Source organism: Symphalangus syndactylus, chromosome 1 (genome assembly GCF_028878055.3).
Source record: "Symphalangus syndactylus isolate Jambi chromosome 1, NHGRI_mSymSyn1-v2.1_pri, whole genome shotgun sequence".
Lineage (NCBI taxonomy): Eukaryota > Metazoa > Chordata > Mammalia > Primates > Hylobatidae > Symphalangus > Symphalangus syndactylus.
This window is the reverse complement of record NC_072423.2, coordinates 9,993,906-10,006,147: the sequence shown is the minus strand read 5'-3', so window position 1 is coordinate 10,006,147 and position 12,242 is coordinate 9,993,906. Positions and strand designations below refer to the sequence as shown.

Sequence of the window (12,242 nt, the reverse complement as noted above, 5' to 3'; positions counted from 1 at the left end):
TTCTCACCCTCTGGTTTGTGTGACAAGAGGAGACATAATATTATACTCTCTGAAGGTGGGATTTTATCCACTGTCAGTAAGAGTAGAGCAGATGAAAGAGGAATCTCTTATTAAGATATAGAAAATAATCAGTTCTATGGTTGATTAAGCGTTGTGTTAAGGTAGGGTAATAGAAAATAAACAGGTCTTCATTTAATAAAATCTGTGTAAGTGATCTTTATTATTGCTCTGGCTTAAATGATTACAATGAACTATTTGGGGTTTCTCCCTCTTAAATCCACATTTTATGTATGTTCTTATCCTTAGTTCTTAGGTGCTCAGTTGTTTTATGTTTATTCACAGATATTCAAGTAGTTTGTTTTATACTTCTCTTAAATTTTAGACAACTCGCTTGATTCAGGAGTCATCCCAAGAGGAACTAGACCTGCAGGCGCAAGGTTCCCAGTTTCTGGAGGACAACGAGGACCAGAGCAGGCGCTCTTACAGGTAGTTGTCTGCACACACCAGCTCATGGTACTGCCGGCTCCAGGAACGGATGCTGCTGTGTGCTTGCTCCGCTCCAAGGGCTCTGCGATTTCATTCTCTCAGAACTGTTCAAAACAGTTCCATTGTCATCCATATTCTGTAAATAAAGGATCTAAGACAAAAGAAATTAACTTGCTAAACTTTTTGCAGCAGATAAGTGAGCAGGCCAGGATTTGGGTCCGGCAGTCTTCAGTTTGTCTGTTTGAAGTACTCTTGCTGCAGCTTCCCGTCACTGTTTTAAGTCATTATTATTCCATTTTCAGAAATTACTTAAATTTATATTTTACCTTTTAGTTCAAGACTCTTCATGTGCTTTACATATAACAATGTGTGTACCAGGATACAGCACAATTAGAAAGACAGCTTCTTAGATGTGTCCGTCCACTGGCCCAGCAGTACGTACCGAGCACCCTCTGTGCAGCATACAAGTAATTTTTGTATTTTTAGTAGAGACGGGGTTTCACCACATTGGCCAGGCTGGTCTTGAACTCCTGACCTCAGGTGATCCACCTGCATTGGCCTCCCAAAGTGCTGGGGTTACAGGTGTGAGCCACCGCCAAACCAGATTTACAAGAGTGAATTTTCAAAATGTATTCAGACACTTCAGCTTTTAGTTTAATTTGGACTTGAGAGGAAAGTTAGTTGCCTCTATGTGGGCACCCAGTCTTGACTTAGGTTATAGTGTAGGGACGTCACTAACCTCTTACTGGAGATTAAAACTTGAGAATGGACAAAAGAGATATACTAATGGAATAAGCTTTTAATAATATGTGAGTAGGATTTTTGAAATTTGTAATTATTTTAATCCTTAAGATAACATTAGTCTATTCAGTAACAACTGAAGGGGAGATAGTACTGCATATTTATATATTATTCAGCATAACTCCAGTACACTCTGTTTTGTATTTTATAAATCAAAGGAGTACATGGATTGGCATTTCCAAGTGACTAGATGCAGGAATGATTCTGCTTCGGAGGCAATGGAAGGATTCATAGTGTCTCACGACTTAATAAAGAAAAGAGTGCATGCATTTTCTTCCTGTTATGCTTAGAGAGAGTTTCTAATTAATCAAATATTATGTCTGCTGGGGAGTTATAGGATTTACTATTTTTTAAGTAGTACATTTAAGACTATAAATACTCTGAGCAGAATTTGGTCTAACAAATGATTGTTGGCAATGTTTTATAGTTTATAATTTCTTCAATGTTGGAGAGCACACCTAGGTTCTGTAACAGTTGTGCCTAAATGTTTCATGGTTGTTGGTGAAGCTTGTTTGCTTTTCTTCCCTTCTCAGGTGCTGTATTTGTAATTGTGCTATGAATTAACGTGGTCTGAGTTCTGTATGTTTGCTTTGTAGGTGTGACTATTGCAACAAAGGCTTTAAGAAGTCCAGCCACCTGAAGCAGCACGTGCGGTCGCACACCGGGGAAAAGCCCTACAAGTGCAAGCTCTGTGGACGCGGCTTTGTTTCCTCTGGGGTCCTCAAGTCCCACGAGAAGACACACACAGGTCACTGTCTGGCTTGTACTTGGAGATTAGTCCTTAAAGAAAAAAGCTTTACTGAGATATAATCCATATGCCATTCAATTCACCCACTTAAAGTGTACAATTCAGTGATTTTTAGTATGTTCATAGAGTTCTGCAGCCATCAAAACTGTAATTTTAGGACATTTTTATTACACACAAAAGAAACTCTGTACCCGTTAACAGTCACTCCCCATTTCCCCTCAATGCCCAGAACCTCAGGCACCCAGTATCTACCTCTGTCTTTATAGATTTGCCTGTCCTGGGTATTTTATAGAAATACGTGGCATTTTGTGTCTGCTTCTTTCATAGCACAGTGTGCTCAAGTTTCACCCGTGCTATATGGGTGGATCAGAACCTCATTCCTTTCCATTGTAGGATATGCCACATCTTACTGATCCATTCATCAGGTGATGGACATTGGGGTTATTTCCATATTTTGTTTATTATGAGTAATCCTGCTATCCACATTTGTATTTAAGTTTTTGTGTGGACATGGGCTCATTGCTCTTCCTACGAGTGGAATTGTTTGGTCATATGTTAACTCTGTTAAAACATTTGTTTTCCATTGTGGCTGTAGGATTTGACAGCCCACAGTAGCGTGGGAGGGCTCTGGTTTCCCCACATCCTTGCCAATGGCTATTATTGCTTCTCTTATGACCGGCCTTGTGGATGGTCATGAGCCTTCCCATGTGCCATTGTGGTTTTGCTTTGATTTTTATTTCTTCGATGGCTAATCATGTTAAACATCTTTCACAGACACTGAGAAATGTCTGTTCTAATCCTATGCCCATTTTAAAATTGGATTATTTGCCTTATGGAGTTGTAAGAGGGTTTTATATTCTGGCTACTGGCCTTTATCAGATACATGGTGTACAGTTAAAAATATTTTTAACATATTCTGTTATCTGTTTAATATACTCAGTATATTCATTATAAGTTTAGTATCAGTGTATATTTTGTATAAGGCTTTATTTGAAAATGAAGATATACTGCTTAGAAACATATAGCCAAGCAAAATAAGGAAAAGTTTTATTGACTGGTCCATAGGTTGATGATTGAGGAGTGGTTTTAGTGGATATTGGAAAGATTCCTGGGAGTAGTTTATATGGTACTTTGAAGGACCTGCTACGGAGGCAGAGAGCAGCAATATATGACTTTTATAAGGAAGGGTGGAAGAAAGACAGAAATAGGAGGAAAATAGCTAGTTACTTGGTTCTGTGTCATTGGTCCAGAGGAGAGAGGGCCTTCTATATGGGACTTTATTTGAAAGTAAAGCTGTATAGAAGATTTATAGACTAGTTCTTAATGCCTACTCTACCTCATGTGCTATGGGAGTGATGAAAAGATGGATTGGAGAAAACATTTCTGGAGTAGAATCCACATGTTGCCAGTTTAAATGTAAAAGACCGAGGACAGAGAGGACTTGATTTGTTTTGGAGACTGTGACTTCACAGAGCCTGCTGATTTCAGTAGAGAAGGCAGTAAGATGTCCTATGTCAAATTCCATGTTCTTAAAACAATCCCATTTCTAAAAATTGGAAACCCACACCAAATAAACTGTCTATAATTTTGTAATTTACTTTTTTTTTTTTTAACCAAACTCTGCTAAGCCTCAAGATAATGTTGTGACTTACTAAACATATCTTTGTTTGGTTTTGACTGCTTCTGGTTTTAAGGTAATGAAATAGGATTTGTTCCAGCCGTTTTTTCTCTGTTTCTGTGCTTGTAGGAGTGAAGGCGTTCAGCTGCAGTGTGTGCAATGCTTCCTTCACCACCAATGGCAGCCTCACCCGGCACATGGCCACACATATGAGCATGAAGCCTTATAAGTGTCCATTTTGTGAGGAGGGTTTCCGAACTACAGTGCATTGTAAAAAGCACATGAAGAGACACCAAACAGTCCCCTCTGCTGTGTCAGCCACTGGAGAGACAGAAGGAGGAGGTATTTTCCATTTGTTGATTCAAGGTGTATTAACCCGATGCTAATTTAGGAATAAATCCATTCACAAATCACCATGAGTATTTTGACCTGGCTATGTACTGATTAGTTCAGTAGCACCCTGAGTTTTTAATAATTTTATTTTCTGATTATGAAAGGCATACATGCTCTTTGAAGAAAAATTCAGAGGTGCAATGAAGAAAACATCTGCTCTTACAAATCACCACACGCTGAATTAGCATTTGCTGTCACAGTGTGCTCTTCCTTTCATACTTAGGCGCACATGTTGCTAGAGATTTTAATGTTTTTTAACAAATATGGTATCTTGCTCTATGTAGTGTTGTAGTATGCTTTATTTTTTGTCTACTGAAGTTTATTATAGGCATATTTAATTTATTGAACACAGGTCTACATCAGCTCAGATGACTCCATGGAATTCCATCATATTTTATGATATAATTTTGTGTTGATGGATTGATGGATATGTAGCTAGTATCTGGTCTTTCACTGAAATGGTAATGGTAGCATTTATGGAGTACTGTAACCCTTGGTAAAACCTGTGCTTACCATTACATTGTCTCACGTAATAGACACAAAACACTGCATAGCTGGAGGGATTAATCTCATTTTGTACACTAGCCAGCTAAACATTAGACAAGTTAATTCGCCCAAGTCCCATACCAAGTGGAAAAATCCTGAGTATTATTTTTGTGCTTATACTTTTTGTACTTATAAGACAACTTCTTTTTAGGAAGTTCCACAATGAAATTATAGAGTTAAGAATGGAGCACATTTTATATTTTGACACATTGTGCCAGCACACAGATTGCAGTTTTTAAATCCGTGTTAGTTCTGACACTCTTGGAGGTCACGGCTAGTCTGAGTGTATGTGTTGGCCTGGGCTCTTGCCTGTGCCACGGCCATCCTGTCCTGGCACAGTTGGTGTGCAGTGTTGTCAGTGAATCTTGTGTCAGTGGCTGTGTGGAGACGGGTGCTAAATGGGGACTGTCATCAGAGGTCAGACCTGCTGGTGGCCCATCATCCTCTCTCAAGGTACTGCCCCCTCTGTCTGCTTTGCCACCATCTGACCGAAAGACCACAGTGAGACCATCTGGGGTACCCGGTGGGTTATGGCAGTCTACCTTTCTCTGCTGTTTTGAGGAATAAGTCTGTAAAACTTGCCTAAACTCCCTCAAAGTAACGAAAACTGCGACTTAACCATTGCCAGAGCCATTGTGCACCTCGTTTCTTTAGTAGATAATTCTGGAATAAAAGTTTTTGACCTGTTATACTGAGATAGTTCAAACTCTTTAATCTGATGATACTTAGTAAAGCCTTTATTTCCATTTTTAAAATTTTGTCATGAGATTTCATAAAGTATAAAAAGAAAATGACCCTTTCCTTCAAATGAGTTAAAGGCTATAGGACATCCAGGCATTATTTCTAGAACCCCGTCATTTGGAGAGTGTTAATTTATCAGCCAAATACAAATAATCTCTAAGCCGCTTTACATATTCCTTCCCGTCAATTAATAAAGCTTCTAATGCTACTGAATTCTAGCATCGATTTGGGGGTTCTGTTTGGGTTTCATCTCACTGCTACATATTTATTTAGATTCACCTTGTATGTCTTGTTTTCCTTGGATCATTGTGGGGGAAACTGCAGATGAACTCTTGTCCATAGGAGAAAAGTCCCGTGTTAAATTGCGTTGTTTTGCCCAAACCTAGAGACTTGGACAGGGGCTAAATTCCCTCACGTTTATTGTGACATTAGCCTGCTTGGCCTAACACTTGCCGTCTGTTTCATGCTGTCTGTCTATCGTGCTTAATTTTGTTGTTCTCTGTCTCCAGTCTGTGCTATACCGATTGTGTTCTCAGTTCCTTAAAGAATGTTAACAGAGTTACCTCCTTATTTCCTCATGTGTGTTGGTGGGGCCGCTATCTATAAGCTGCCCTCAAATCATTCCAAGCTTTATTGGTATAATGTGGACTTTTAGTTTGCTGTATCTTTTTTTGGAATTTCTACGAGATGGACGTTGAGTCCACTGGCTTTATCCTCCATGACTTTCTCCTTCAACCCACACCCTCACTGTCCTTTGCTCCCCTCTTTTTCTTCTTCCCTCCCCACTCCCCTCCCATCTCTCATCTTTTTTCCCTTTTATGTGCTAAGAAAAATTATCCAGTTTGTTTTTAAATTTACTTATTTGGTGAATTAATCACTGTCCACTTTGCAATTTAGTGTTTCTGTTGAGTTGTAAGTTTTTTCAGTCAGTCGCACAGTAATGACCTCCCTGCTCCCAGCCAAACTTTTCTCCTTCTCTAGTATTCTTTGTAATCAATTGGAATGCATCCTTATTTGTCATTTAGGAATTAATACTTATGCATATAGTTCTCTCTCAGTATCAGCTGAGGATTGGTTCCTGGACTCCTGAGGACACCAAAATCTGCAGATGCTGAAGTTCCTGATATCAAACAGCATAGTATCTGCATGTAACCTACACACGTCCACTTGTATACTTTAAACCATCTCTAGATCACTTATAATACCTAATATAATATAAATGCTATGTAAATAGTTTGGGGTTGTTTTGAGAGACAGGGTCTCACTCTGTCACCCAGGCAGGAGTACAATGGCACAATCATAATTCACTGCAGCCTTGAACTCCTGGGTTGAAGCAATCCTCCCACCTCAGGCTCCTGAGTAGCTAGGGCTACAGGCTCACCACCATGCCTGGCTGATTTTTTTAAATTTTTTTTTTGTAGAGACGGGGTCTTGCTCTGTTGCCTAGGCGGTCTTGAACTTCTGTGCCAAGCCCCACCTTGGCCTCCCAATATACTGGGACTACAGGCATGTGCCCCCATGCCTGGTTAATTTTTAATTTTTTGGTAAAGATGGAGTCTTGCTGTGTGGCCCAGGCTGGTCTCACACTCCTGGCCTGAAGCAGTCTTTCCATCTCAGCTTCCCAAAGCAGTGGGTTGTAAGTGTGAGCCACTGCACCTGGTTGTAAATAGCCAGTATAGTGTGTCGTTTATTGAATAATAACAAGAGAAAAAATATCTGTATTTTCTAACTGCAGTTGGTTGAATCTATGGATGTGGAAGGCACAGATACAGAGGGCCAACCACATATATTTTTAAAGTTTTATTTTCTTCTTTATAGTAATTGTTTTTAGTTGGGGGCCGTTTGCTAATTTATTAATTTGGTCTCCCATTTTTGGGCTTCTGGTTTTTAAAAATCTGATGGTAATTCGTTTTTTGCCCTTATTAATAAATGAATATCTGTATTTATGAATACTGGTAGCTTGTGTGGGCACTGTCAGCCTCAAAGCTTACTCCTGAATTTTCAGGGAGGAGTAGAAGCAGGTCTTTAATCTGAGCGTCTTCCTAATGTTGGTCATCGCTCTCCTAAAGGATGCCCTTCCCTTGGCCTTTTTTTGGTTACATAATATTTGTACATATTTATGATGTACATGTGATATTTTGTCTCATGTATAGAATGTGGAATGATCAAATCAGAGTACTTGGGGTATTCATCACCTTAAGTATTTAGCAGTTTCTTAGTATGGGAACATTTCAAGTTCTCTCCTGCAGCTACTTTGAAATATACATTGTTGTTAACTAATCACCCTACTCTGCTATCAAACGTTAGAACTTATTCCTTCTATCTAAGCGGATGTTTCCACCCCTTCACCAACCTCTGTTCATCCCCCACTTTCCAGTACACTTGGCTGTTTTCTTTCCATGACCTAAGTTTCTCAAGAGAGGTGGGAAAATATAGCAACTCTCTACCATCATAAAAATAGCTTGGTTGAGTTATTAATTTTCATTACATACATACCTATTTAGTTTTAATTGTTTTGCTAAAAACCTAAGTTTTCTTCATTAGGATTTTGATCCCTTTTCCTTGATTTTGTGTAGACATTTGTATGGAGGAAGAGGAAGAACATTCTGAGAGAAATGCATCACGGAAGTCTCGTCCTGAGGTCATCACTTTCACAGAGGAGGAGACAGCCCAGTTAGCCAAGATCCGGCCTCAGGAGAGCGCCACGGTGTCGGAGAAGGTCCTGGTGCAGTCCGCGGCAGAAAAAGACCGCATCAGTGAACTGAGGGACAAGCAGGCGGAGCTGCAGGACGAGCCCAAGCACGCCAACTGCTGCACATACTGCCCCAAGAGCTTCAAGAAGCCCAGCGACCTGGTGAGGTGAGGGCATGGCTACACTGTGTGGGTTCTGCTCTGAAGACTGGAGGTGCAGGCAGCTGCTCCTTTGGTGACTTTCACTGCAGCAGGGCCATTAGTTTCTGAACCTGGTTTCACCTGAGTGATGGCAGCTTACTTACTTGAATGTATGGTTTTAAGCTTGAATTAGTTCTCTGTAGTAAACTCGTTCAGAATATCAGACAGTCTGTTTTCGGCTGTGCGTGGTGGCTCACACCTGTAATCTCAGCACTTTGGGAGGCTGAGGCGGGAGGATCACCTGAGGTTGGGAGTTTGAGACCAGCCTGACCAACATGGAGAAACCCGGTCTGTACTAAAAAATACAAAATTAGGTGGGCATAGTGGTGGGTGCCTGTAATCCCAGCTACTCGGGAGCCTGAGACAGGAGACTCGCTTGAACTTGAGAGGTGGAGGTTGTGGTGAGCTGAGATCGTGCCATTACACTCCAGCCTGGGCAACAAGAATGAAACTCCGTCTCAAAAAAAAAAAAAAGTCTGTCTTCTCTGTAGATTGCTTATGCTTATTTCTGTATGGTTGTCATAGTAGTAAACAATGAAAACAAATGTATCCATTGAGGAAGGCAGGGCTCTAAGTTTTGTGGACAGGCAGAAGAGCAGCAGGCGCCCTCCCACCTGAGGCCTACCAGTCAGTGTGAGGAGCGGGACACAAGCGCGTGACAGGAGGGAGACTAATTGGCAATTGGCCAAACAGCAGTGGCTTATACATGAGATCGAGCTGAGCAGAACCATGAAGAATCTGGAAACCAACACCCATGGTAAAGAACAGAAGGGGCTGTCAGAATGTCCTTCCTTTCTGGAGAAAGGAAGACCAAAGTATCACCGTTCTCGTAAAGAGTCAGAAGAGTTTCTGTATATAAGGGGGATGCTTATGTTTTGCTCTAGGAGATAGAACTAATTATTCAGCAACTTAATAAAACAAACTGTGAAGATTTTAATATTGCAGGATGTTTCAGAAAACCAAAGGGTGTGTTCCTTGCACTCTGTTCTACAGAGGGCAGCAGCAGGTGCTGCAGGGAAAGGGTAGGTGGCTTCAAGGAGCCACCCTAGTGAGCACACACCTTGACTGCTGGCCTTCATGTTTTGATCATAGCAGGAAGGGGAGGTGTGTTCAGCTAGAGAGTGACGATGAGGGAGGTGACCAGAGAAGAGAGAGAGCCCAGGTCCCACCGCGTGGTGTGGCTACAGGACGCTCGAACAGCGAGCTCCCGTCGAGCCATGCAGTGAAGTTCCCGGGTAGGATCTAAGTTGATGGTGTGATCTGAGGTTGGGCATAAGACATAGAAAGTTAAACTAAGGAGAGGAGAAGCCAAGGGGTTGTGATGGAAAACTTGGGATGTTTATAAGAAGGAGTCCAGTCTGGCCAGCAGTTGTGTGTGGCCTGGAGGAACTCATGAACTAACTGATAGGGAGAGATCGTTTTCCAGTAGGGGTTAGTGGTGGAGTCATAGATGAGAAAGTCAGGCCTGGCAAGGGTGTCACATGGAGGTGTTGAGACAGCACTTTGTGACCTGCCTGTGGATGGGGCATGCCAGCCAGTTAGCAGAGACAAGATGCCACTAAGGCGACATAAAGTGTCTCCATTGACTGTACCTAAAGACCAGAAGGAGTGGGACGTTCTTTTTTTTTTTTTTTTTTTTTGAGATGGAGTCTCTCTCTGTCGCCCAGGCTGGAGTGCAGTGGTGTGATCACGGCTCACTGCAACTTCTGCCTCCTGGGTTCAAGCAATTCTCCTGTCTCAGCCTCCTGAGTAGCTGGGATTACAGGCGCCTGCCACCACGCCCCGTTAATTTTTGTATTTTCAGTAGAGACAGGATTTTACCATGTTGGCCAGACTGGTCTCGAACTCCTGACCTCAGGTGATCCGCCCGCCTCGGCCTCCCACAGTACTGGGATTACAGGCGTGAGCCACCGCTCCCGGCCCTAAGGAAATTATCTCTATTATTAATTTGTCTTGCAAATATTTTGGTTGTTATTTGGATTTGTTTATGGTATTTTTTGTATGGAGTGAAGCTTAAAGTTTTTCTTGGCCAAACTTAATCAGAATGTAGTAACACCTAATTTTAATTTATATAGTTATAAATTTCAAACCATGAAGTCATTTGTCAATGTGTCTATAATTAATGCTTTTTGGATAGGCATGTTCGAATCCATACTGGAGAAAAGCCATACAAATGTGATGAATGTGGAAAGAGTTTTACTGTGAAATCCACTCTTGATTGTCATGTGAAGACTCACACAGGTAAGGAAAACATTCCCCCATCATTGGTAGAGGTCTTAGGATAGCATTTCGTATGTTTTGTTCCTATGTATTTTGTGTACATAAATACTTTCCAAATTATAGAAAGCTTAAAAATGAGGCACCATGAAGAAAGTGATATAAAAGATTTTTTTATTCCTGACACAGGGAAAACTGTCTAAATGACACTAAGGAAAAAAAGGATTAGGTCTCAAAAGTTGAATTTTTCTTAAAAATTGTCACGTATTCTTACTCATGCTTAAATAACTTTGTTAAAAAGATTACCTCTTAGTCTCATTTAAGCCAAAGAGATTTAGTTTGTTGAGGTTTTGTAAAAACTGGCACTTAGCAAATCTGATGGCAGTTATCATTTCATAATTATTTTTATATGGGGAGAAACTCTTGCAAAGGCAGAAATGAATGTCCAATTTTCCTGGCCTTTTTCTCATTTTCATCTTGTCTGCGCCTTTGCTTCTGGAATTCTTCACAGTGCCTGCTAGCAGTGGGGAGGCTGCCTCTGCCTCTGCCCGCCTGGGAATCCTGTATCCTCCTGTGAGCTCTGTGGTCCTAGACAAGGTTCTCCTCTCAGCCACAGGTTTCTCCCGCAGAAGATGGGGCTAATAGTTGTACCTCCGTCTTTGGGAGTTCAGACATTTAAATAGCTTTAAGCATTAAGACATTTAAATAGCTTGGAAAAATGTTTGGCATTTGGTAAACACTCAGGAATGGATTGGTCTGTGGTAAACGCACAGTGAATGCAGAGCTGTTGTTATAATGATTCATAGAATTATGATTATGAGACTAATTTACATTCTTCATTGTTGGTTATAAGCAGAATTCAACAGACAAGAACAAATGGACTTTCACACATTTACCTGAAGCCCTGTGATTCTTCTCTGATGGGTTAATCTTTTAACTAGATAAACAGATCCCTGAGCTTGTTTATATGACTGTCCTGTGTGCAGTTTTTCTGTTGTTTCATTAGGTTCCCTGTATTTGTCTCTTTTGTGTAATGCAATGAACTTTTCGTGGATATAGAGGGCCCAGCCTCACTTACCTTTGTGCCCCCAGGTCTAGGGCATGGCCTCTCATGCAGCAGGTGCCCAGTGATGTCCATGATGACTTGGTGCACGCTGCTTCATCATTTCCTTGGTTTTGGAGTTCAGCGTAGGCTATGTGGATAAGGACTAGAAATGGAAGTCTCTGGATAAATACCTTTTGGTGCTCTTTCTCCATTCCGAAGTAGAGGTGTGATTTCTGAGGAACCCAGGGTGGCGTTGGGATAGCAGGTTGCACTAGTCCCTTTGCGGATCCTAGTGTGCACCATCCTGTAAAAATTAGCATTTGTTCCTGGACAGTAGAGGGGAAAAGCCAGCCAGGAAGTTTTTCAGCTCCCAGAGGCTCTTGGAGGGTGGAGCCTATGCTCATGGTGCTCCGAGCCTTCGTGGCCTTTGATATACCCAGTAATCATGAAAAGAGCCTAAGGAACTAGGTACATGATACTAGGCACACAGCCCTTTGACCCTAGAATAGAACTTTCCTTTGCATATTCTCCCAGTGTGATGCCTACCTGTGCTGGCATTTTGGTTGCCCCTGTTTGGCAGAAGAGAAGATAGAGATGATGAGAGAAGATAGAGAAGATAGATGATGATAGAGAAGATAGAGAGATGCTGAGATGTTAAAGTACCATTTGTAAAATTAAAGAAAAGTGACAGTAATTCAGAGCTGGGCTGTTAAGTCATACCACCCATTAGCTCCTGATAAATATAAATCAAATAC

The 12,242-nt window shown here is 41.3% G+C and overlaps 1 protein-coding gene across 7 annotated transcripts in view; it reads left to right on the top strand.

Annotated features, from left to right (window-relative positions):
* The window catches only part of ZNF236 (zinc finger protein 236), a 151,757-nt gene that overhangs the window by 88,978 nt on the left and 50,537 nt on the right, over positions 1-12,242 (top strand). For all 7 annotated transcript variants that reach the window (XM_055296143.2, XM_055296138.2, XM_063614711.1 and 4 more), the window contains 5 exons: positions 383-486; positions 1,884-2,035; positions 3,783-3,995; positions 7,910-8,192; positions 10,363-10,466. In XM_055296143.2, coding sequence (XP_055152118.2) covers positions 383-486; positions 1,884-2,035; positions 3,783-3,995; positions 7,910-8,192; positions 10,363-10,466 — 856 coding nt within the window. The remainder of the gene's footprint in view (positions 1-382; positions 487-1,883; positions 2,036-3,782; positions 3,996-7,909; positions 8,193-10,362; positions 10,467-12,242) is intronic.